At 35.7% G+C, this 27,391-nt stretch overlaps 1 protein-coding gene across 1 annotated transcript in view; it reads left to right on the top strand.

Moving 5' to 3' along the window:
* DAAM (disheveled-associated activator of morphogenesis-like protein) overlaps positions 1 to 24,867 on the top strand; it is a 74,655-nt gene extending 49,788 nt beyond the window's left edge. Inside the window, exons 5-21 of the mRNA XM_090103618.1 lie at positions 8,783 to 8,950; positions 10,220 to 10,438; positions 10,745 to 10,885; positions 12,386 to 12,614; positions 12,870 to 13,097; positions 13,804 to 13,910; positions 14,231 to 14,380; positions 15,647 to 15,802; positions 16,867 to 16,941; positions 17,243 to 17,566; positions 17,918 to 18,057; positions 18,526 to 18,687; positions 19,254 to 19,433; positions 19,745 to 19,868; positions 20,779 to 21,021; positions 21,400 to 21,582; positions 22,576 to 24,867. Of these exons, the coding sequence (XP_089959744.1) occupies positions 8,783 to 8,950; positions 10,220 to 10,438; positions 10,745 to 10,885; positions 12,386 to 12,614; positions 12,870 to 13,097; positions 13,804 to 13,910; positions 14,231 to 14,380; positions 15,647 to 15,802; positions 16,867 to 16,941; positions 17,243 to 17,566; positions 17,918 to 18,057; positions 18,526 to 18,687; positions 19,254 to 19,433; positions 19,745 to 19,868; positions 20,779 to 21,021; positions 21,400 to 21,582; positions 22,576 to 22,875 (3,129 nt within the window). The 3' untranslated portion in view covers positions 22,876 to 24,867. The remainder of the gene's footprint in view (positions 1 to 8,782; positions 8,951 to 10,219; positions 10,439 to 10,744; positions 10,886 to 12,385; positions 12,615 to 12,869; positions 13,098 to 13,803; positions 13,911 to 14,230; positions 14,381 to 15,646; positions 15,803 to 16,866; positions 16,942 to 17,242; positions 17,567 to 17,917; positions 18,058 to 18,525; positions 18,688 to 19,253; positions 19,434 to 19,744; positions 19,869 to 20,778; positions 21,022 to 21,399; positions 21,583 to 22,575) is intronic.
* The last annotated feature ends 2,524 nt before the right edge of the window (positions 24,868 to 27,391 follow it).

Genomic DNA, 27,391 nt, shown 5'->3' with positions numbered 1-27,391 from the left:
TGACTTGTTTGTATGTTAATATTAAACTAATCTTGTGTTTATGTAGGACTTACGGCGGCTTATGTCATAATCTACATAATGTCCAAGTAATGTTACATGTAACCATAATGTATGTTACATTCACTTTGTTTTTATTGTTTTGTTTTTGTATTTAGGACCGTAACAAGCATAAGTTTAGTTTTCAATCTTTTATGGAATGTATATGGTTTTTGTTTTTGACAAACAGATATTAAATAAATTGTTTATTTAATCTCTGTTCGATAAATAAAGAAAATCTTTACTCTTTTCCATTCTTTTCTCTGTTATGTACACATTATGAAGTTTAATATACGGATGCGTATTCGGCTTTGACGAGGCTTATAGGTACCATAGCACAGAATATTATATTTTTATAGTAGCTAACGACCATAGTTCATAGTATAATCTCTTTTAAATACTATGATTATATACGACGGATAGACATACGGACACGGCTTAAAGGCTAATAAGCTATGATGTATTCCATATATTATTAGAAAACACAGTTTTCCTACGGAACCCGAATAAAATATTTCCACGTTTATTAAAACACACAGTAAACATTACTTTAGGGCAAGTCACGATATTTTTCTCGGTATGCAACAAAAGTTGCCACAATTTGAATTGCAATAAGATATCGATAAATTCGCTGACCTTGACATAGCGAAGGGAGTCACGATGCACTTAGCTGCCCGTTCCTTTTCGCATGGTTATGTAATTTTTAACCGACTTGAAAAAAGAAGGAGAAAAGATTTTTAATCCTCCAACAAAGTGAGTATTTATAAAACGATTGGGGAAATAGGTAAGTATCGTCTTATTTGATGCAGTAGGTAGGATTTCTTCGAGTATTTAATAAACCAAAATAATGAAACGTGGTATTATTCCTACATATGTTAAGTTAAAGATTTGTAACTTCTTATAAATGAGTTAAATCCGTTTCCACTAAAGAATTTATCTCAATCGGTTGAATTCCTGAGTATCAATGTTTCGTAGAATTTACTTATGGTATATATTAGCGGTTTTTTCCTCTCCGATAGCGAGAATTTCAAGAAAATAAGAATTATCATGACACATTTTGATACTTTACTTATATTTATTAGGTAAATGTATTTTTTTCTTATCATAAATATTCATTACAAATTTGACTAAAATATTGCATTAATATTGTAGTAAAGTAAACATTTGCTTAACGTAAAGGGAAAGCCAATTGCCATAATCTAATTTTATTCCTCAACTTGGAAACTAATTAATTGTACAAAGAAACTCCTACACGCTTCTAAGCACGTTTAAACTAACAAGGCAGCTAATAATAAACGAAATATATTATAGAATTTATTTGATAAATAATAGCACGTGTAAGTAAAAGCAAGCTGTCGAACCTGCGCTGCATTGACGAGATCACTTCGTTAGCGTAACGGGGGGTCCACACAGAGCGAGCAGCCTCGCGAAGTGACTCGACCGAGGATAATGATAAAATACGACGTTCCCTCGGCCAAGCGACGTTTACAGTGACCAAATTGCTTCGCGAAGTTGCTTCACAAGACTGCTAGCTCTGTGGAGACCTGTCTAATAGACAGATGCACCAACAGTACACGGTCGGCACACGCGCTTTTCTTATCCTATTATTTCCTACGTCCACATTGACGGAGCAAACTCACGTGGCAAAAGCTTCGCGAGGCTGTATGAATCCGCCTTTTAGAAGTTATGCGTTCATTTCATTCGACTTGATGTAAATTATACCACAGTATATTGCCATTTCGCAGTATCGTATTCATATTCAAAAAGTACTTTATGCAGTAGATACCGAATAAATAAAGCAGTCAGGTTGAGTTTCTCCACCTCGTTTGATTTAAATTTATAGGAGAAAATAGTAAACCTTATTGAATGCTTGTTGACACGGTGAGAGATAAAATGATAATTTTATTAGGTACAAGCTAGATTGAGATTTTACTTAAGGCTAGTGTAGACTTGTGTTAAATGTGTTTTAATTTCCAACAGGCAGTAGGATAGTTTTAATAGAGCTGATTCCTTCCTGATTATTTCTGCTTCGTCGTTCAATTTAAGATGTGCGAATAAAAAATACTTATTTAAATAAAAATCGATCCCTAAGGTGATTTCGTGTGTTGCCTAGTTGAGTTTTTATTTTTTAATAATTGCTCTAATTATTTGAATAAATTGAATGCATGTCTTAAATAATGCTATATATGAAGTATTAATATTGCACGACTCATGATGCGAAGCATCAGAGAGTGCTGTAAAGCACTCTCTGATGAATGTCAAAATTTTTCGATCGTAAGATCGAAAAATTTTTTTCGCCTCATTTTTGCAGCTATTCTTATTATTATAGCCTTGTTAGTTCACGGAATCAAGATATTTTGCATACTATTGTCGAGATAATTTAATGGAGATTAATCCCATACTTTTTAAAAATTGATTTAAGTACTTCAATAGAATTGGAAAAAAACACCGAATAGTTCAAAAAATTTTCCTGTCCGTCATGTGTGAAACATACGTAGTATATTATTATTAGTCTGTGGTGAAACCTGAAAACACTATAACTTGTGAAAAAATCCATCATTTGAGTTAATTTTTTTTTTAAATATTCTAATCGACGATTGTAGGTCACTGAATGCGAATGATTAATTAATTCAGTGTCGTTTAATTGCAATTAATAAAAAACGAAAACAACAATAAGTTTTTTTTTATATTTCATAATTAAATGAGCATTATGAGTCGTGCACTTTTGGATTTTCCAAACTTTTTGTAATTTCTATTCAACAACTTTGAAACTGTTAAAAATAAGTGCTCATCTAAATTTCACTCAATCGAAAATATATCGAAAGCAGTTTGAGTTAAATGACTTGTCTTGTATAGAAAGGGTCGAGCTTTCTTCGGCCAAACGTATTGACGTTTGTTGGTGGAAAGTCGAAAGCTAGGCCTTCTGTAATTGTCCAGTTTGCGATTAAATATGATTGTGCGGAGGCATATGTTGGATTTATATCTCTTCCATATTTATTAACATTCAATTTATCGCAACCGTTCCGGTCATGAAAATTTAATGAAAATTTATTACGCAGGTTTGGTTATTATATTTTGTTTGTCGAAGTGTATTTCACTGTTTGATTTTGATGTTTTGATTATCATTAAATTAAATTAAATTAAAATTTATTTATTTTTCTCATCACAAATGCACAATATATATACATTGTTAATCTATATAATATCTTAACACTAACATTTGTGAGAGACTGGTGCCCGCGAGAAGTATAAAATACTTGTGTTACGGGTCACCAGGCCCCCAAAGCATTAACAATCACATCTATAAGATAAACAATGAGCGTGAGCATGAAATGAGAAAGAATTAATCGTAACTAAAGTTAAATGAAAAATTAAAATAGAAAAAATTACCAATGGACATATTATAAATTATTATAGATGAGGTGAAAGGTTAAAGTGAATTGATATACTATGTGTATAATGTGTGTGTTTGTGTATGCGTGTGTGAGTGTGTGAGTGAGTGTGCGTATGTGCTCGCGTGTATGTGTGTGTGTGTGTGAGTGAGTGATTGACGGTAAGGTGTGGATGGGTTTTTGCGATGGAGTATGTACGTTTCAGTTTCTCTATTTACCGAATTGAATGAATAAAATTTTCTGTTGTTTGATAGTCTAATTTTTTGAGCCATTTACATACCGACGTCTTGCACCTTGATGTACTAAGAGAGTATATTGAGATAGACTTATTGATTCTATTGTATAAAAATGCCCCGAGAAAATAATAAAATCTATGTGATAGACATGAATTAAAAGAGTTCTTTTTACAAATAATATCTTTTCTACGCTTGTCCCTATTGAAATTCGGATCATAGTTTATTTGTGCATGTTGCCTTATTACAATTGATAAGATAAAAGTCTGTCTGACAGTTAGTACATCCCAGCGTTTGTATAGTTCGCAAGTAGGATAGCGAAATGGTAAACCAGCTCCTACTCTGAGTAAGGCTCTTTGTGCTCTTTCAACTTCTATGAGGTGTACCTTGCAAGCGCCTCCCCAGGAGCTAATACAATAATTAATGATTGAATGACATAGAGCTGAGTATACCATTTTTATTGTCCGGAAATCAGCAATATGTCTCAACATTTTAAATATATATATCAGTTTGCGAATCCGTGTAACTAAAATTTCAATGTGAGGCTTAAATGTGAGAGTTTGATCCAAGTAAACTCCAAGATATTTGATAGTGTCAGTTCTTTGAATAGGAGGACAAGAGCAGGTAAGGTTAGTCATAGGTGTGCATGTATGTGAGGTAATTTTGTAACTTACAGGTGGAAGAAGATTTTTTTTTGATGCAAAGGCAATATATTTAGTCTTATCCACATTTAACGTTAAAACATTACATTTTAGCCACTCACAAATCTGATCAAAGCCCTTTTGTGTACTTTGAAACACTTCTGTCCATGAGTCACCCGTGAACAAAAGTGCTGTGTCGTCTGCAAAAGACAGTATTTTACCATGGTCCAGTTGAAGTTGGCATAAATCGTTTAGATACACAAGAAATAAGCTAGGTCCAAGAACACTACCCTGTGGGACACCGTACTGCACAAGTAGTTCATCGCTAACCCAATTGTCTATTTTTACACGCTGCTTTCTATGTTTTAAGTAATCTCCCAGTAATTGTAATGGAAGGCCTCTGACACCGATCCTTTCTAACTTAAGTAACAAGAGTGGTATTGATACGGTGTCAAAGGCCTTGGCTAGGTCAAGGAAAACCACAATACATTTCTTTTTCTTATCCAAATTGCAAACAATGTTATTGGTTAGTTCGTGAACAGCATCGTCAGTCGACCTACCTGACCGAAAGCCATATTGTCCTGGTGAAAGTAATTCATTAGACTCTAAAAAGTTCATCAGGCGTTTATTGATCAAGCGTTCCAAGATCTTAGACAGAGTGGGGAGAATAGAAATTGGCCGGTAATTTGTAATAGAGTCTATATCTCCACCTTTGTGGATTGGTTTAACTAGTGCAGTCTTAAAAGCCTGTGGAAAAATACCGGTGGTAAACGATAAGTTACAGATGTGTGAAAGTGGGAGCGATATTACTTTGATGTAACGTTTTATGATTTTGCCTGATATCTCATCAATTCCCACCGCAGCATCTTCTCTTAGATCCATAATGATATGTTCAATCTCTGTAACATCAGTTGGAAGCAGGACAAACGATTTGGATATTTGAGAGTGTACATTCTCATAAATGTCAGGTTTATTATGGTTACTGATAATCTTCTCCGCCAAAGTTTTACCAACACCTATAAAGTAACTGTTAACATGATCAACACTATTTTTCGGGTTGTTCTTATCAATTAGCGCTGAAGCGGACTCTGATCTTTTATTTGTGTAACATATATTTTTAATGACATCCCACAATTTTTTATTATTATTTTTAGTTTTTTCAATTTCTTGTTTTTCGTAGTTTCTTTTTTGCTTCTTTAGTAGGGCGTTGCAGAAATTCCTATATCTTTTGTAGATTAATTTAAGTGATTCATCATCAGGTTTCTTTTTTAGTTTTTTATACAATTTGTCCCTATTGCGTATACATCTCAGTAGGCCTGTAGTAATCCATGGCTTATGAATCCTCTTTTTGTTGGGTACTTTAACAATGGACGAGTTTTCTAATATGGCATTATTTAAAAGTGTGACGAATTGGTCTGTTGCTAAGTTTACGTCGCTGTACTCTATTACTGACTGAAAGTTCATTTTATTGATAGTTTTATCTAATTCAGTATAATTAATTCTTTTTATGGTTGATAAATTAAAGTTAAGTTTAGTCTGCAAATTAACAGTTATAGCAACACTTTCATGATCAGTCACAGATGAGTTAGCTACACAACATGTGGTATCCAATTTTGTTTTGACCATAAAATGATCTAGACATGTGTGTTGGCGGGTGGGTAAAGTATGAGCGGGTAGTATACAATGATACGCCAGAATATTTAAATATTCAAAAGAGCGCTTATCGGTACTATTGGGACCTATGTCAATGTTGATATCTCCACCAATTACTATTGTTTTATAGTTATTTAATTTAGTCAGTAGTGTATCTAAAGAATTAATAAAATTAGTGGTATTACGTTGACCTGGAGGGCGATAAAGACCTAAAATACAAATCTCGTTACTAAATTTTAGGCACAAACAATTAGCATCAACTAAATGAGGCTCAGACACCATTACTTCATACCGGTTTTTATAGTAAATAACAACGCCTTCATTTTGGGTTTGATGGATGGTTGTGCATATATGTCTGTAACCCTCTAAAAGGGGTATATTATTATGTGACGACCGAAGCCAACATTCAGAGAGAATAATTACGTCCCAATCTATGCCCGATCTATACAATATAACCTGTAGGTTAGGCATGTTACATTGTAAACTTCTTATATTTTGAGAGAATATTTTTAAGGTTCGTTTGCCTAAACGTACGTAACGTATTGTGTACAATTTATAGTGCTACTAAAATCTAATAATGAGTCCAGATTATACAACACCTTTATGAATTTTAGCTGATTTAAAAAAAATCTTTGTATGAGAATGATGAGCGGCAAAGTGATAGAAATAGCCGTCTTTCAGACCCCTGTCTTTTTTCTCTAGTTAATGTTTACTTTATGAACTTATAGCCTTGAGATTGCGATTAAATTCCTTTTACAAAATTGTTCTTAGGTATTACATATGTTAATTAGTCTCCGATCATATTATCTCCAGTATTTTGTAATCTTTTAATCTACCTTTAACGCGTTTTCTCGAAATTCAAATTAAAATGTGAAACATTTTTTTTTATAGGTATTAAGAAAGAAAGCGCTAATATATAGCCCTGTAATTGCAATAATGTTTTTATCAGTTTTAACGGTGTTAATTATCCCATTACTTTGTATGCCCAAATTTGCATATGTGAGATATCAAATTTGTCACATTAACAGCATGAAGATAATTATGATGGAAACAAATGGGGTTGTTGACAGCTGCTGAGTGTAGTTATTTATTACTTGCTTCATGTTTGGGTCATATTTGAGTCATCAAGTTTAAAATTTATGTAGAGGAGATAATATTTAAGTGTTATATGATGTATGGGTTCATAGATTGTACAAATAGTAGTCTGTTTATTATCAGTCAAAATAAATGTTCAGTGCGTTCAATAGTAGATAATTATTCATGTAATTTTGTTGGTTTTAATTGATAACGATTTCATACATAAGCCAGATTAACATGCTTCTGTGTTCAAAAATGACACAAAAATGTTCATGGAAACATTTTTACCGTACAAGCTTTTCATGCTTTGAACTTAAATGTCGTTGTGTGGAACCTCCAGAAATATATTTTTTATTTATTGATAACAGCTATGTTCTTGAAAAAATCTTTTTAGTTACTTTTCTTGAAAGCATTACGTATAATTTTTCAATAGCTATTTCGTCCAAACATTGCACCACTGCTGGGTGGAGTCTATGACCAACAGACCTTCAGTACCCATTGTCAAGTTGTCAACAGTCACATGTGACAACACTATTGCCCGAATATCAGAGGCGTGGTCCACAAGCACCTTGGCATTTCAATAGCGACCTGTGGGCTATGTTACAGATGTAGGGTTAGAAAGAATGCTTTTAACTGAGCTGTCTAATTGTTTAGATTAGTCAATGTATGAGTAATTAGAGGTTGAGTTAAGACTGATTAATGTTTATGTTGACGTTTCGAGCAATGGTTATGTTAATTTGTCCCCTAGTGGGGTATGGGGCAGATGCATTATGCATACATCTGTTTCACTGAACGATTTTCATAAGGGATAAGTGGGATGGATATGTTAGTGGAACTACACGTATTCTTTGATGGATCTCTTTCACCTTCGCTAAGATGCGTTGTTTAAAGTCGCTTATATATTTTTACTGTAGTTATGTGATGATATTTTCTTAACATATCCTTTAGTATGGTCAGACTGATGTTAAAAATAACATGGAATGTAAAGTTAGAATTTTTTGTGGATTGTCATAATATTTTTACGCATTATTCCTTAAAGCGGTTCGAGATGCACCTCACGTATACACATAACATTTAAGTGTCTAATTTTCTTTATAATTATACATACAAGAACCAGAAAACCATTTATGGAAGAGTCCTTCGGACGAGATTCTAGCTTTTTACCTCTCAAATTAACTGCATTAAGATGACCAAACTTTTCCACCTAAGCATTTTTGCGCTGCGGTATTCGTGTGAAGGTTTAGTTTTTTTAATGTTTCCATTTGCAGGCAGTGGAATCTTGTTTGGGAAATTGCTCGTTGATTAGATATTCAGATTTCGTTTCAAGGTTTTTTTCCATATACTTTTTGGGTTTGATTAATTACACAGATAGGAAAGTGAGGCCTACTATATCTTAATTAATGCAATTAAAATTATTACTATATTATACGAACTTCATCTGGATTGAATAAATCATGTTATATAATGATTACATCAATCTATTTGTAGTAAGCTTTCTTTCAAATGTTGTAAGAGTTTTCCATGGTACTTATTTACAAGCTGCTTTTGGTAGCTTCGACATTATTGGCACAAAAAAAATTACCATTTCAAAAATTACCTGTACTGTGGTGTAGGAGGATAATACTTTATTAATGAATATTCATTTCTTCGTCTTTATTTCTCTACAATAAATTCTAACACGTATCTTCATATCCTATTCGGAGACATTATAGTTTCCTTCTAAAAACAATTATATTTTCTCCGTTCACAGGAAGAGCTGGACCTAACAGCAGTGAACAAAGCAGCGATGATGGAGCTACCAGCGGCCAAAAAGTGGCAGATCTACTGCAGCCGCCGCCCGCCACCTGGCCAAGCGCTGCCCCTTGCTAATGCGCCGCAAGTGGAGGATTACATCAAGGCTCTTAATGAGATCGCTGATGTGAGTTGAAAGAATAGATATAGACTAACAGTTATTGGCAGAATAAAAGATCATACAATATAACAACTAACAAGTAGTAATAAACGCCAAATATTGTGGTTCTTAATGAGATTGGCAAATGGAAGTTGAAGTTGTGGGAAAGGATACTAAAAATGTAAACTAATTGTTGAATATTGATATTTTCCACACTAAGGATGTTATTTGCTGTAATACATTCTAGTTAAGTGTTGTACTTGATAAAAGAGCAGCATTATTATGTATGTTGTTTAGTTTAAATATAGTAGTATGTTTAATAATAAACAAGTAAGTAACAATTTATTGCGTAAATCTTGACGACCTAAACACACTTTAGGCCTTACAATTTATGATTGTTTCAGCCTTTGCATCTGCATAAAATACTACAATGATGACATTAAAAACCATAAAATAAACTGAAGATATTGTAAGGTTTAATAATTGTCTTCATCAAATATAACTTTTTACATTTCACAAAAATTTTGGTACGATGTTCAGTGTCACCCATTAAACCTACTATTATCTCGTCCAGCTTCTTTTCCTTATGGTCTAAGATCCGAATAGAAGTCGAAATGCAACGGCGTGATAATAGAATGAGACCAATTTTATAATAAATTTAGTGTATTAAAAAATGTATTAAAAATGGGTTGACTGGGAAAATCCTGGACAGGACATTTTTAATGAATTTAAAAAATAACATTTTTTTTAATTAATTGCAGTATCAACATAATAAAAAAAAATTATAATAGACTTAAAGTATGAAACGTACAGAATGTGCAGGCATAGTCGTTTTCTAATATTTACCGGGACAAACGGCTAGGTTGGCAGGTATAAACAGGTATGTCGGTACCAGTTACTTTCACTTGATAGGATGATGAAAAAAAAAATTATGTCAGCGCCGTTTTATTACAAAATTGTTTTATTATCTCGAAACTGCAATTAATAAAAAATGAAAAAATTTTTTTTTAATAATTAATAAAAAATATCCTGTCCAGGATTTTCCCAGTCAACCCATTTTTAATACATTTTTTAATACACTAAATTTATTATAAAATTGGTCTCATTCTATTATCACGCCGTTGCATTTCGACTTATATTCGGATCTTAGACCATTAAATACGTTGTTGACTTGACGTTATTGATCTCACCGTAAATAACCTTATTTAATCTAAAAAAAAACTTACAACAAAATCTTAGCTTTTTATTAATAAATTACAAGTATTCTTTCTTAAAACTATATCATCTAAATTCCAGGCATTCGCATCATCAGAAGGAGTTCCACCAACCGAAGCGAGCGGCCTCGTCGACGGTTTGAAAACGGCACTAAGGACGCGAGCGCATAGTTTCGTGTTACGATTCATTAAGCAGGGCGGGCTTACTGCCTTGTTGGAGGCCTTGCAAAGGGCGCCGAGGGACGATGCTGTTACCAGGCACAACTTGATAGCTGGGATCAAGGCTCTTATGAACAATTCCGTGAGTTTTTCTTTGTAATGAAGTAATTTAGGTTGGAATTTAGTTGGACGTCTAACATATAACATCAGTATACAATTCAGGATTTAGGCTCTTATTAATAATTCTGTGCGTGATCCTTTAGTACAATAGTCTCTATAGTCTGTTATTAAAGTAGAAGAAGTTGAGTGTTAGGAAATATTTAATAAAGACTTTGCCAAATACCAAGAAAAGAGAATTAGTCTTAATCAAAGGAAGCTTTGAATAGATCGTTTATAATTTTTGGTAGAAAAACTTGTGAAAATTTTTAAATTAATGTTTATTTTCCAGACCGGCCGAGCACATGTGCTCGCTCATCCCACCAGTATCGACCTGATAGCGCAATCACTAGACACGGAGAATGTCAAAACTAAAGTTGCGGCTCTCGAGATTTTGGGAGCCGTGTGTCTTGTACCTGGGGGACATAAGAAGGTGAGAAAAATTGTTCGCTTTCAGTGGTGTAAAACGTAAATGCTAACGCATTAAGTTGTTCTGTACTTTAGAACTTTATTATGATGCATTATAAAAAAAAAAAGTTGTGTGGTTTTATGAAACCACGGTAAAAGTGAAACTGTTCGAACGGTTCCGAACACTGCTTTGTGTAGCGCATGTCGCGGGACGGTCGGCTGCCGAGTAGGTATACCTACTCGGCAGCCGTGATACACGCGACATGCGCTACACAGACCAAAAAGTTTGAGACGATGTAATAAAAGTTTCACTTTAAAAACTGTTATTTTATATACACAACGAACTTATTAAAAGGAGAACGTGATATGCGTGACACGTCAAGCAGCGAAAAATGTAATATCATATCCGTCAGGGGGAGGTGTTATATGTAAACTTATGAATAATAAAATACTTTGTCCGAATGCTGGAAGAGATTTACTTCAGAAGATTGACACTATTATGTTTGCAAGCATATGCTGGAGACCATCATCTATCATATATCTAGGAAGTTAGATGTCGTTCTATTTCCAATATTTCTGTTTTGGAAATGATCATGTTGTTGTTTGTTGTTATTCCTTTACTTATTCATTATCCATATTTGTGAATACTTTTTCGTGTACACTATTTATCAAATGATGTATTGGGCAGGTGCTTATAACGTCATTCCATATTTATGAACACCTTTTTGTGTGCAAAACTTATCGTTTGCTGTCATTGAGATATACATATGGAGACGACACTGCCTACATCACATATTATGTTCCGCTCAACATAAGCCATATTGGCTTAACTGCACTCAGTCGCTTTAGTGCGATGGTCGCGTTCATGTCTTGTTTGTTTAAAAGAAAAAAACCAAGAAACTCATCAAATATGCCCTCGAGTGTGTTGCGATATTGCACTTATAATTCAAGTAATGCAGCAAAGTGCAAAGAAATAACTTTTCATCGGTAATTAATTAGATAATCACTGTTAAAACTTGGTTCGAGCAAAATTATTGGCGGGCGCCATTTTGGGTCATTTGTCATAGACTAAAAATTTAAGAAACGGCATTGGGTATGAAAGATCTTTAGATAGTAATATTAGATGACGTAAATTTTTATAGTGGAAAAAAATAATTTTACACATTTAAAAAATATTTTACTGTATATATTTGAAAAAAGGTTAAATCACGAAAGATGAAAATAAATTATTTACCCATGTATCAATGTTTTTGTTACATTGATTGGTTTTATTTAAAAGTTTTTAAATGATAAGTTTATTAATAATTTATTTATTAGATTTTTTTTTGTAACATTGATTTTTCTTAATTGATAAGTAATAAGCAAAATATTTACAAAGTTTCGCCTCTATAGCGGTGAGTCGATGACATCGCTTAATCTATGACTCACAAGCCGCCCCGCGTCGCCGTGCTTGCAGCACAGATTTTGTTCGTGGTGTCTCCTCTATACGTAATAATAATAGCTCAATGTTTGCTGTATTGGGTAGGTGCTAGAGGCGATGACAGCATACCAGAAGCACGCAGGCGAGCGGGCCCGCTTCTCGTCCATAGTGGGCGCGCTGGGGCGCGGCGCGGCGCGGCGCGGCGACCAGCTGCCGCTCGACACCGCGCTCATGTCCTTCGTCAACGCGGTGCTCAGCTACGGGCCCGGCGAGGACAGCCTGGAGTTCCGCCTGCACCTGCGCTACGAGCTGCTCATGCTTGGGATACAGCCAGGTGAGCGCAATAATCTGATCTGATCATTACAGCAGGGGTGTAAAGAGAAGAATTTTAAGGAAACTCAATAGTTATTTTTCTAACTTCTGTAAGATGCTCTGTTCTGATGTTTTATGTGTCGCGTTAAGTCTTGTCTAGTGATAATATTGAAATTGACAACTTGAACATTATTTTCAGGATTTTATTAGCCTAGTTTCTGGTCCGAATATTTAAAAATGTCATTTCTAATATTCCTTTTTTTTTTCTTTCTTGCAGTGATCGAGAAACTGAAAAAGTACGAGAACGAGACGCTCGACCGTCACATCGAGTTCTTCGAGATGGTGCGCAGCGAGGACGAGCGCGAGCTGGCGCGGCGCTTTGAGAAGCAGCACGTGGACACGCGCAGCGCGGGCGACATGTTCGAGCTGCTGCGCAACAAGCTCAGCCACACGGCCGCCTACCCGCACCTGCTGTCCATGCTGCGGCACCTGCTGCTGCTGCCGCGTGAGTGTGCACTCAGAGTGAACTCTTCGAGCAGCAGCACGTGGACACGCGCAGCGCGGGCGACATGTTCGAGCTGCTGCGCAACAAGCTCAGCCACACGGCCGCCTACCCGCACCTGCTGTCCATGCTGCGGCACCTGCTGCTGCTGCCGCGTGAGTGTGCACTCAGAGTGAACTCTTCGAGCAGCAGCACGTGGACACGCGCAGCGCGGGCGACATGTTCGAGCTGCTGCGCAACAAGCTCAGCCACACGGCCGCCTACCCGCACCTGCTGTCCATGCTGCGGCACCTGCTGCTGCTGCCGCGTGAGTGTGCACTCAGAGTGAACTCTTCGAGCAGCAGCACGTGGACACGCGCAGCGCGGGCGACATGTTCGAGCTGCTGCGCAACAAGCTCAGCCACACGGCCGCCTACCCGCACCTGCTGTCCATGCTGCGGCACCTGCTGCTGCTGCCGCGTGAGTGTGCACTCAGAGTGAACTCTTCGAGCAGCAGCACGTGGACACGCGCAGCGCGGGCGACATGTTCGAGCTGCTGCGCAACTTTGTGCAACGCTTTGTAAACACACAAAAGAAAACAAGACATTATTATCATTCGATTTTTTTTACCCACCACTAGAATAGATAAACACGTGGTATCTGAAAGCTTGACGTTCTTACTATCATCTATTTCATCATCTCATATAATATTTCTTATATCTCCTTCCAGTGGAGTACAACCCTCACGCACAGCATTGGCTTCTGCTGGACCGCGTGGTGCAGCAGGTGGTGTTACAGCAGCCGAGACCTGGAGATCGGGATTCTGATTCTGCTAAGGTATATCATTATCATATATTTTAGGTCAAATATCTGTAGATATCATTCACTAATAGAAGCTTTTTTTTGGCCAGACCTAATTTTCAGATTTAGGTGAAATGTGGCATAAAAATTACATCCATATCAATTCATACTTTGTTATTCTTATTGCGAGCTTTTTTTTCAGGAATTTAGTTGTTTTCTTTCTGATTGATCAAATAAACTTTTGAATATGGTTAAGATAGTTTATGAATATTCACCTGAAAACATAACTTATTTCCAACGTAAGGTCTAATAAAATCTTCCAGGCACAATAATAATAAGAATCATTTTAATTTCAGGTTTTCGACCCAGACGTAGCTCCCCTAGAGATAAATGTTGGTGAAATAGTCCAACTGCTCGCTAAAGAGGAGGAACTAGTGGCAGCAAGGAACAAAGCTGACAGTTTGGAAAAGGAAAACGTTGATTTGGCTACGGAATTAGCCAAAAAGGTAAGAGAAATGTTTGGGAGGTTTTGGGGATTGGAACTAAAGCTTGGAGATGTGGTGGTGTCGTGGGGACATGCATTATATGAAGTTATTAGAGGAGTTTTTTTTAAGGAATACTGTCAATTTGTCAAAAAGGGATTTCTTAAAATAAAAATCTCTATTTTAAAAATATAATTTGAGAACTAGTTGTCCAAAATTAATTTTTTTGAGAAAATAATTTTTTCGTATTTGATTGCATTGAAAGCTTTATATGGTGCATTTTCGTACAAAGTAACAGATTAATTGAAGGTTTTGAAGAATTAAAAAATAGGATAATGCTTTTACATCAATTTTAATGAGTAACATTTTAAACGATGCATTGATAACTTGGACATTCCATTTCAAACCATAAAACAATCGAGAATTGTTGGTATAATATAATAATAAATAATAATATCTCATTTTCCATTCCATTTTGTGTGTGAAGAGATGTTCCGTTTAAAAAGAATCGTTTCTAGTAAAGTTCAGAATCAGATATTACCATATAGTTATGTTATAAATGGAAAAGTACTTATTGGAATAATTGAAAGAATATAGTTGTGAACTATACTAGTCAGGCTTCAATTTCGTCAATAATTTCCTTCGGCTGATAACTGAACAATGGTTTAGATAAGTGTAAATAAGCATGGTGACCATCAGCTTCATTATCAACACGGACATGCGCACTGCTATTGTCTGTAAATAGTTTAGCAATCGCACTCAAATTGTGGCGAATTATAAGAAATATGTATCAGTTTTACATTCTATTCAGTGTATCGTGACTACAGGATCCCACAGGGCTCTATTTTGGTTCCACTTTTTTTTTATATTATGTAAAACTGATATCATCAGCGAAATGAAATAAAGATGATATTCTCTGTATGTGGATGATATACAATACTGTATATCTCGCTTTTCTACATAATTGGAATGTCAACATGGCTTAACCTGGCAGGTACCACGCGTAATGATACACCTACCTATACCATTGTACAAATTATCACCAGGGAAGAAATTGGCCTTGAACATTTTGTTGTTGGCTCGGAGACCACTAAGTCTTATTAGGTAATTTTATAAATAGGTTTTTTACATTTGAGATTTTAGGATTTTGAAGATGTTTCAACTAGCCATTTTTAATCATTCGTTATTATTCATTAAAATTATAAAATTTCGCATATAATCATGTTACGAAAATGGTACGATCTCTTCACTCACGTCCGCCATTAACCCCGCGCGTCCGCCATCAACCAGGAGAAGCAGGTGGACCAGCAGAGCCAGGAGCGCGAGGAGCTCGAGGGCAACCTGCGGCGGCTGCAGGAGCGGCTCGAGCGCGAGACCGCCGCGCACATGGCGTGCGGCGAGACGGCGCGGGCAGCCGCCTGCCGCGCGCACCAGCTGGAGCAGCAGGTGAGCGGTTGGAACGCGGCGGTTGGAACGCGGCGGTTAGAACGCGGCGGTTGGAACGCGGCGGTTGGAACGCGGCGGTTGGAACGCGGCGGTTGGAACGCGGCGGTTGGAACGCGGCGGTTGGAACGCGACAATTGGGACGTGGCGGTTGGAACGCGGCGTTTGGAACGCGGCGGCTGGAACGCAGCGTCTTTTTGAAAAAAGTTATGATGTACAGGCGAAAGAAAAGAAGAAAAGTGATTGTTGTCAATGCCTTTTGTTTCTGTTTAATGTATGACAAAATTGCAAGCAGTCTGTTGGTAAGTTTAATATTCAGTAACAAAACACCGAAGGCGTGAGCTGAACGCCGTAGCTAGCGACGCGTACGTTTTGAACACAGCTCCAGGAACACGACTTTTTTGTACGAGGTTTGGCCGACGAGTAAAAGCTTAGTAGTAGGTTGCTGGCGTGGCGGTCAGATCGTGGTGTTTGGAACGTGGCGTTTGGAAAGGGCGGTTGAAACGCGGCGGTTGGAACGCGACGTTTAACACGCGGCGGTTGGAACGCGGCGGTTGGAACGCGGCGGTTGGAACGTGGCGGTTGGAACGCGGCGTTTGAAACGCAGCGTTTATTTACTACAAAAGCTTGGCCCTCTGAACTCAACGAAAATTCGTACAATTCATTGGCAACTGATGCGTTGATGAAGCTTTCACTTATGAAAGGTGAGGTTATTTATCTTAATGAGGGTAGGTGAAAAATTTATTTCGTAGGTACCGTCATTAATTATAGTTATTTTTCAGATGTATACAGGGCGAATTGAGTAAACTTTGGCGTATTTTATCTAACGCAGCAAGGTGTATAAGAGTCAAAGACATACATTATTCATTGAGTGCTGCTTAACGATAATAAATTTAATGCTATCATCTTAATATGGTGATTGTAAGCTTTCTAATGCTTTGGAAGTTTTCATACTAACCTTTCAAATTTTTGGAATTACTATGATATTTTTTATCTGGGAAACAGAAAAAAAAAACATTAAAATTGGAATTGAATTCCAATACTAACATGTTTGTAATATTTTTCAGCTGAATCAGGAAAGAGCAGAACGAGCAAGATTCGAAAAACTAGTCAGTGAAGGGAGCATACCTGATGACGCAAAGGTAAGACTCAAATTAATGAACGTAAATATTGTATTCTTCATAATATTCTCAAAATGGTTTGCTACTTTTTTTCCAATGATTTACAAACTAATTTCCTGAATAAGTATTTAATATATTTAAGGATCATTTAAATTGATTTGAAGATTTTTGTTGTCTGCATCAATATGCTAAATATTTTTTTATTGAGTCGCTAATTTTTATAATCTTATTTTAATTTGATAAGTTCAAATATTTACCTAAGATTAAATTTGACACTATCTGCTAAATAACTGTGAAACTAAACTATTCGTACCCCCCACAGGTCAGCAACCTAAAAAGCGCGGTGATAGAAACGTGCAGCGCTCCCCCTCCCCCTCCTCCCCCCATCCTCACCGCTCCTCCCCCTCCCGCGGCTCCACTCCCCCCTCCCGCACCCCTAGCCCCCTTCACCCCCACACCTCCCCGACCGAAGAAGAACGTGCCAACACCTGGCAACCCACTAAAGAGCTTCAATTGGAGCAAATTGCCAGATACGAAACTACATGGTACTATATGGCAAGAGTTAGATGATACGAAGCTATATAATGCGATAGATTTGCACGCGATTGATAAGATGTTCTGCGCGTATCAGAAGAATGGTGTACAGGTGGGTTGGGTAAAATAAGAAAACTTCCAGATAATTGATAGTAATGGTAAAAGGAGGAAATTTTAATGCCAGAACTATTATATTATCTGACCTTAAAATTTATGTTTGAGTTATTAAAGGCAGGGAAAAAGATTTAAGAAGAATTATCATATTTAGATAAGATGATGTTGTGTATTTAGATGTAGCAAAATTTTGTGTTGAACACAAAAAAAAAACACAACTTACAACATATTTAACTTTAACTTCTTTCTGAAAAGATTAGCTTAAATAAATAGTCTTGAACTGGTTTATAGAAAAAGAAGATCAGGCTTTAATTTAACTTATTTAACATCTTCTTAAATATAATTACAGAACGAAGGCTCAGTAGAAGATCTGCGACAATTAGGATCGAAACCACGTACCAAAATCCTGTCAGTGATCGACGGACGCCGCGCACAGAACTGCACTATTTTGTTGTCCAAGTTGAAGATGAGCGATGAAGAGATTTGTAGGTGAGAAAGAGCTGCAATTATTAAATTTAGATTCCTTGGAGTTGTCATTTTTTTGATTGAAATTAAATTCGAGGAGACTATAGAACTTTTTTATAAAAAAAATTTCTTTTTTTCAAAAAATATCAAATTTGCAAAGATTTTTAGTTAAAATGATCGTATACTTCCCAAAATATCTGCAGATAAAGAGGTATGCGTGGTGTAGCAGTAAATGTTTAACCTAATGGTTACCTTTCATTATCGTTGATAGTGAATGGCAACCATCTGCATCTGATCCAAATATCTGATACTAAAGTGTATTTTTTATATTTATTTCATGCTAAACTGATCAGTTTCTAAACTGAACATCTTGCACATAAATTTTACAAGGCACAAGAAAATTCCACTTTCTGGCAACAAAACCAGGAAAAATTGATTTAAGCTTTCGAAAATTCAACTTTATTATACTAAAAATAAAATCCACTTTTCCAGAGCAATCCTCCGCATGGACAGTTCGGAACAGCTGCCCATCGATATGGTGGAACAGTTGTGCAAGTTCACACCTAGTGCTGAAGAAGCGGCTTTATTGGAAGAGCATCAAGATGAGTTAGACAGTATGGCGAGAGCTGATCGGTTCCTGTATGAGATATCCAAGTGAGTAAGAGTTGGTAGGAGATGGAGATATTACAAATAAAAAAATTGGTTGTTTGTAAAGTAGGTTTACGATCGAGATGTTTACGTGATAACGTCTAATTGGTGGCAGCGCTCGAGATGAGACGGGAGATCGGTCCGTCTCTCTCTCGTTATACCTGCGATCGCGCTCGTGAGGTTTTGGTGTGACACAAGTTTCTGAACATGTCACCCGACTAAAACGATTTTAAATACGTTATCACGTCAAAACATTTGGGATGGGTAGAATTGGTAGGAGAAGACGATCACCTATTAAGGATCTCGGAATTTTAGCAGGACATTGTTTTACTGTGTAACTGTTTTAATCGAGCCTCATTCTGATGAAAAATGTATGATTTTAAGTGGGTAAGAAGACTGCTTCTCTGGCCCGAAAAAATACATCTTTTTTTAAATAAAAATGTACTTTTTTTAATTCGCCGACCTTTTCGTCTTTTTCCATATTTATGTAAATTGTGTTAATCAGAAAATATTTGGTATTTTCCGAAACAGTAACAAACCAAAACTTCAAACATTTTTTTTAATATTTTCAGAATACCCCATTATCAACAAAGAGTACGAACACTACTATTCAAGAAGAAGTTCTCCGCAGCGGTTGCCGAGGCAACCAGTCGTGCGTCCGTGGTCCTTAGGGCCGCTAGAGATATGACCAGGTCCAGGCGGTTGAAGACATTGTTAGAAATTGTTCTGGCGCTAGGGAATTATATGAATAGGTGAGGAATTGTGAAATATTTTAATGATAATGTAAAGAAAAGTTTTGGACAAGCGTCCATGGTCCTTCGAACCGCGAGAGATCTTGTAAGAGATCGTACTGGCTTTATGAAAATATATGTATAGGTAAGAAGATTGCAAAGGCAATTGAGTTATAATATAGCGAATAGCAGTTTTAATAATTTCCTTATTTTCAGCCCATATTTGGTAACTCTGCAGGAACACATGTGGTTTTAACCCATAATCCGTGCAAACTTTGGTTGTTTTAGCAATAATTTCCATTTTATTAATTTTCCATTTTATTAATTTCCAGAGGAGCTCGTGGAAACGCGTCCGGTTTCCGTCTTTCGTCGCTGAGCAAACTGGCTGATACAAAGTCGAGTGTGTCCAGAAATACTACGCTGCTCCATTATCTCGTTGAGATGCTTGAAACACAGGTATATGTTTGTTATAAATTTAACTAATTCAGCTATTTTAATTGGTATTTGTGTTTTTGTAAGAAATTGAAGCTTTTGTGTTTTTCTTTTGTTTTCTCAGTGTTTCATTTCTTACATCTAGTTTCAGGATGTGTTATGGCTATTATTGTTCTGCCATTTTTCGTTTATAAACTTGCAGTTCAAGTTCCCTCATTTTAATTAACTATCAAGTAGATTACTACGCCCACCTCTAGTCATTTAAATAATTTTCTGCCACCATTGAAGTCTGAAGGAGGAGGCCTAATTTTGTTTTGTATTTCAATTTCGTTTCATCTCTCCCTTCAGATTAATGTGGCAGCAAGTACTGGAATTTATTTTGAAAAAGACAATTAGTTTGATTTGAATAGGCATGACGACAGTATCAATAAATGATCGAATTAGTGTTTTTAAGGGAAAATATATAATAAATAAATTAAAAATAGTGACTTAGAAATATTTAAAAAATTAAGATTAATGAGATTATCAATAAAATAAAACATTGAAATTCTGCAGTCGGCCATTTTGACTGAAACGCGTGACGTCACGCTTAGGTAAACAACTTCACTTCAGGTGTGTTTTGTAATTTTCGTTGCAAGATTTTGTTGAGAAGACTATAGAGTGACGTCACGCCTACGCCATGACACGTGCGAGCTGTTCTAGCACAGTTAATAAATATTTTTTGAAAAATGGCTTTTATTTTCGTTAAATTTAAGTATATTACCGAAATAAAGGGTTTTTCTTATATAGTAAACGTATGCGCACATTATGGAAGAGGATTTCAAAATCAAATGAAATCTCAATAAAAAATACTTTACGAAAATACTTTTTCTCTCTTTATTAGTATTTGTTGCTACGTTTCAAAATAACATGCCCTAAATTATTCCCTTTGCAGTTCAAAGACGTACTCCTCCTCGAGGAGGACGTGCCGCACGTGCGCTCCGCCGGCAAGGTGTGCGTGGAGCAGCTGGAGCGTGACGTCACCGCTCTGCGCGCCGGCCTGCGGGACGTGGCGCGCGAGCTCGAGTACCACGCGTCGTTGCCTGCGCGGGCGCAGCATGACGCGTTTGTGCCCGTCATGAGGGAGTTCCATGCGCACGCGGTGTGCTCCTTCACGCAGCTGGAGGATCTGTTCCAGGTGGGTGATTAGGAAATTAGGGTAGGGTAGGGGAAATTAGGGTTTCTGGTCGCTTAATGTAAGGGAATTACTGCCGTCTATGAATTTTATTTTTAAGAAATTGCATAGCTTCAATCGCGAGCTTTGAGCGCGGGGACCGAATCCAGAAGTTCCGTAACGAAAAAACCTCACGCTCCCCACTCCGACGGGTGCGGAGGTGTGGCTTGAAGGCATGCTATGTAATAGCTTTACCGCGGCAGTCCCCGAGTGCCACACGTCTTTTTTTATTATTTTTATTTTATTTGTCGTTATGTTTTGTATTCATGAAGTCAAACAATAACTTTTATCGAATATAATTTATACGTAATTTTATAAAAAATGCAATTTTCCATTTTGCAGGACATGAAGAGCAGACTGGAAGCGTGCGCACACGCATTCGGGGAAGAACCCTCAGCGTCCCCGGAGCAGTTGTTCGGTGCCCTGGACTCGTTCCTGGTGCAGCTGGGGGAGGCGCGGGCGGAGTGTGACGCGGCGAGGAGGAGGAGGGAGGAGGACGAGCGGAGGAGTCGACACGAGCAGGAGGTCGGTCTCCTGTACTATAAAAAAAAAATCTTTATTTCACCTTTTGGATATACAATATTGGTTATGAGGCTCTGACTCTCTTGCTAGGCATAGCTTGTGTTAAGAAAGCCAGTCCCTTCCCTTAATACAATATATGTATATACAAAAATTGGTTGTTTGTAAAGTAGGTTTACGATCGAGATGTTTACGTGATAACGTCTTATTGGTGGCAGCGCTCGAGATGAGACGGGAGATCGGTCCGTCTCTCTCTCGTTATACCTGCGATCGCGCTCGTGAGGTTTTGGTGTGACACAAGTTTCTGAACAAGTCACCCGACTAAAACGATTTTAAAAACGTTATCACGTTAAAACTATACTTACCTACACCACACAATATATGTATAATAGTACTACGTACAGAAGGTTCGCTCCCTAACAAACGTCAACTTTAGGCATAAATAATAGCTAGCTGTATAATATATTAGGGTCTAATATATTACGTACTCAGCGTTTGCAAAAGTATAAGTTCCTCTGAGCTTAATATACCGGCGGTGGGACAACCTGTATAGTTGATGACGATTTAGTATATAAATAAGTGAATCTAATGTTCAACCTGGTTTGTGTTAAATTTTTGATAGAGAAATGTTATTTTGTAAAGAAAAATAAGAAAAAACGATACAAAGTTTTGAGATTTAATGAAACTCATATACATCGTGATGGATAATTCCTTACTGCGATGTTTTATACACGTCTCTTTTTTTTTTTTTGATTATTTTATGTGGTTTTTGTGGTACCTAACTAAGTAGTAACTTACAAAAAAATATATATTTATTTCACAACCATACAATTACAAAATATACAAAACGATGGTCCCGTACCAGACTAGTAGTAGACTAGTAGTCTGTTTATGGGAACTGATGTCCTTCCATGTTACAGTTGAGAAATATATTAACGTAATTTTAATAGAGAAAGATACTTTATATCGATTCATATAGCAATATTTTTATCGTTACAGCTCAAGAAACGTACAATGGAGCGCAAACAAGGTTCCAGCATACTGGGTTCAGTGGCGAAATCACTGGGCAAATCTGACTGTAACGGGCACTCGAACGGCGATACCTCCCGCGATGGGACTCTAACCAACGGGCAGAAGGGGGAGTTCGATGACCTCATATCGGCCCTTAGAACTGGAGATGTCTTTGGTGATGATGTGGCAAAGTTCAAAAGGTCCAGGAAAAGTAAGACCCATAAGGGTAGAGATTCCCCACCGAGGGGAGTTTGCAGGGAGGACTCGAGGGAGCGACAGAAGAATTGAGGGAAAATTATGAGGAGAAGTGGGGAGACTAGGATTTAAGGGAGGAATTCACTTTTAAGTGATTTGAGATGGCCAATAAATGTGCTAATGAATTGATGACTTCAAAGAATTGATGTAGAATTGAGAATATTTCTAGAGGAATTGTAATTTACGATAGATTGAATGTATTTGACAAAAAATAATATACTGTTTATTTGGATACTACAAGGTTGGAGGAAGTAAGAAGATTTAGGATTGTACTTTAAGTTGATACGATTACTATCAATGGTGTTTTAGGAGTCTTTAAAATATGGATATAAACTTATATGAAATGTTTTTTGTGCACTATTTGTACACTATCTGTAACTTCTTTAATGATACTAGATTGTTTATGTTCAACTTAAAATGGTTTATTCACATTTTTTATCCATCATAAGATCATCAGGAAGAGATTTCAAGTTTACATGCCGTTCTAATCCATTTTATAACTAAGTCTTACTTTAAAGAAGTTTTTTGCGAAATAGCAGTCTGGCTCATTGATAAGTTACAAATAGGGACTAGGGACTGGACTAAGATATGGAAAAAAGTGCATGTGTGATCTTAATATAATAAAAAAGTAGTGTTCATAATTGATATCATGATTGATATATTAATTAGAATTCGCTAACGGAATTGTCGATTTGAAATACGAAACCGGGATCAGAACTTAACATAAAATCGAACATAACTTTAACGTAGAATTGTTGTGATTGAAATTTTCTAGGTTTATTCGTACCATAGCGTTTACAATATATGGTATTCTATACAAATCGTTGAAGTAAATTATAGTCACTCCATAGTAGAAATAGTCGTGTATTCGCATTTTACGAACATTCATGCCATGCCTAAATTTATAAACTGACTGAAATATTTAAGACTGTATATTCATTCCCCAAAATTTTTTGTCTATAGAAATAAAATCGACTAATGCTAAGAGACATATATTTGTCTCTTTCTAATATCAACTTCCCGCCTTGACATGTATAGTTTGTCTCTTTCTCGCTTTTCGATATTCGACCATGCTATGTCTATGGTTTTCAACGAATTTTAAAACGACCATAGATAATGTTCTCTATGCTTTGAACCGATTAGTGACATTAAATTATACACATCAGAGTAATGTATAGTAAAAAAAAATAGAACAATTGCTAGTCTAATTTATAATATACTTGTTAATGATATAATATTATGTAGGAATAATGCTACGTTATTTTTGCTACCTTTGTTTATGGTTTTCTACTTTTTGTATCTGTGGGAAAATATTAAGGAATGATTTTTCTTGTTTAAACTTTATTTCTTTAAGCCGTAATAACTTGTACTAAGCATATAATATTCTTAGTTGGGTCTTTTAAAACTTACACCGATTAAAGTATGGCTAAATATGAGTTAGTTTTCCTATAACTATATCTAGGTTTTATTCTATATGAGAGAGGTGTACATAAAAGTGATACTCTGGTGTGTAAGGGCTTATACACATAAAGCGATTTTTCTTAAATGCGCGTTTTAACTTAAATTATTCAGTCATTATATTGAAGTTGTGATAACTCTATGTTCTTAACGCGGTTTTGCCTTATGTGTATATGCCCTAATGTGGATTTGACGATAATTCCTTTTTTTTAAAGTAGGAATTGATGTTTCTCATTTGCCTACATCGAACGGCGTAACTTTTGGATTTTTGTAACCAATAAAATTATACAAGTTTCGATAAATATACAACGTATTTTTACAATATATTATCTGTATTGTAACACATGAGATTAAAAGTGATTCTGTTTAGTTTTAATTGTAAATATTAATTTTATATGATGTAATCTGTTACCGACCAGATGGAATTTTAATAATTTATTGATCCGTAATTATAGAGGTTTGTCTCTTGTAAATGTTTATTATTTTGTTCAGTATTGCTTAAGCGTATAATATATTATATTATTATCATACAGTGAATAGGATTATTTAAATAAAAATTTGAAATTACTTGGTCTTTTATTTCATAAATATTCCTCATTAGCAGACTGTGGTAAGTTGGTAACACATATACACGAGAGAGTTTGAAGTGGTATTGAGGTAAGTTATCACTTTTTTCTAACTTATGTCTATATTTAAAAATTAAATAAAGTGTAAAAGTATTCATAATTGAAGGACTTTTATTGTAAAGCAAAAACAAACAAATATATCATGGAAATTTAGAATAAACCACTTAAAAATACATATTTCATCACAATCGGACAATAATTATTACCTTAACCATTTTATTGAAATGTTATGCAAAAAGCTTCTTCAAATTCGAAAGGGATTCATCAAGGATTCATAAAATAAATGACAATTTTAAAGTAGGTATAACTAAGTTTATATATATTACTATCTTATGTTAGGTAGTTTAAAAGCCAGTTTATATATTTTGTGTAAATTCTTAGGTTTTACCAAGATTTATAGAAATTAATCGGTAGGTACATGTAAGGATTTGGCCCCTTCCAATTCCGTTGTAAAAATGGATGTTCAGAATAAAACAATGATTTAGTACTTTTTAATCATTTATTTTAAATATTATACTTAATCTCACATAATTAAAAAAAAATGAAGATATATATAACTTGTAGGTAATGATTAGGTTAGAGGTAAGATCGTGACCATAAGAAGCACGAGCCGAGCAAGGGAAAAGATAGGAGTGCAGTGGCAGCGGCCAGCAGAGCCAGCACCTACATGTTTTACTTAGTAAGGTTATGCAAAGGAGACTAAGAGTAATTATGTAATGAATCGTGGTAAAAAATTCAATGATCGCCGCCTTGGTGCAATGGTTAACGCCTCACCGTATAACGCAGGGATACTGGTTCCTGGGTTCGATTCCCGGTGGAGACTAGCAAAAAAGTCTCGGTCTGGCAGGACACAGACCTACCTAGAGAACTTAGATTAAAAGTTTCAGTTGCTTAATAACATCTAAATAAGTATTTTCTTTACAATATAGTAACTATCGAGGGAACAGCTTATTATCGCTATTATAGTGAAAATCTATGAAAACGATCATACTAAAAATACGTGTTCACTGAACACTTTTTTTCAGAACTAACGTAAGTAGTAGAAAGTTCATCCCGTCCAACTTGAAGTTATGTAGGTAGGTGAGTGTAATGTATTCTTAATGCTTAATTTACTGCCTTGAAAATTCTGGCATTCGATAACTTAGAAACCTATACACAGTTTTACGATGGGCCATAAAATATAGTGCCAATTTGAATTCAGTATACGATATTATGCAAAATGATTTTATTATAGCAATCCCATATTCAACACAAACCTAACTTCAAACACGAATCTCCCAAAAAATAATGACTTGTAAAATGATATTACGAACAAAGACCGAGATATAATTATAAACATTCATTTGATAATTATTCCGCTACGAAATTAATGTTAATTATGTTAGAACAAGCGAGTGCTCATTATGACGGATTCGAGCGTCAAGTTTCTCTTAATTATTAGGAAAAAGTCTAGGGGTTGTGTTGCTAAAATAGGATACTAGACCTTGATAAATTGCAGTTTCTTTTGTTTATTCAGCTGAGATTTATTTTCACAATTAGCTGTGACGATTTAAGCGCGTCACACACGGTGAAGATACTATAATATTTTATCTTAAGATACTGTTATATTTTATATTACAGTATCTTAACGCTTCCGGTATCAGCGTTCGGACTATCATTTTTCTTTTTGTCATTGCGTACCACCCACCCCTGTAGAACCGCCATCCTGTTACAAATGACGCGAAATTTTGTGGGTCATTTGTAACAGGATGGCGGTTCTACAGGAGTCTAAGTACGCAATGACAAAAAGAAAAATGATGGTCCGAACGCTGATACCGGATGCGTTAAGATACTGTAATATAAAATACAACAGTATCTTAAGATAAAATCTTCACCGTGTGTGACGCGCTTTAGTCGTCTGTGTTTATATTTCATCAATAGGTAGGTAAATTAAAAAAATATTTTCACTAGCTTTCAACCCGCGGCTTCGCTTGCATTGTCCTGTTCCCGTTGGATTTGCGGGATAAAACTTATCTAATATCCTCTAAAAACTATCATTGTATCAACTTCCATCCAATCGGTTCAGTAGTTTAGGCGTGAAGAAAAGCTACTATGATAGAAATTAAATACTTATTATGTAAGGTGAAATTATTATTTCTATAAGTAAACTGTTCTTGATAAAATTTCTATATGGTCGATAGAAAAATAAAACTCAGTGTCAAAGAAATATTTTATTAATTAATGATTTAAATATATTATCTTAATAAAATCTATTTAAACCTTATACTATATCTGCGGACAATGTGAAAAATGTAATCATCCAAATCTCTTCTAATTATTAAATACAATAATTATGTTTTAAACTTTACAAAGAATGAAATTTATTCGTGAATATCGACGTGAAAATTTTAAATTACAATCCATATGAAATAGTATTTACCGTATAAAAATTAGATATGTTTTAAAGTAGATAAAAATAATTATTG

The sequence above is a fragment of the Colias eurytheme genome, chromosome 7 (genome assembly GCF_061535395.1).
Source record: "Colias eurytheme isolate Ceu_HAF_F1 chromosome 7, ilColEury1 Martin Lab GWU primary, whole genome shotgun sequence".
Classification (NCBI taxonomy): domain Eukaryota; kingdom Metazoa; phylum Arthropoda; class Insecta; order Lepidoptera; family Pieridae; genus Colias; species Colias eurytheme.
The sequence above is the reverse complement of the archived record's forward strand: the minus strand, read 5'-3'. Positions and strand labels throughout refer to the sequence as shown.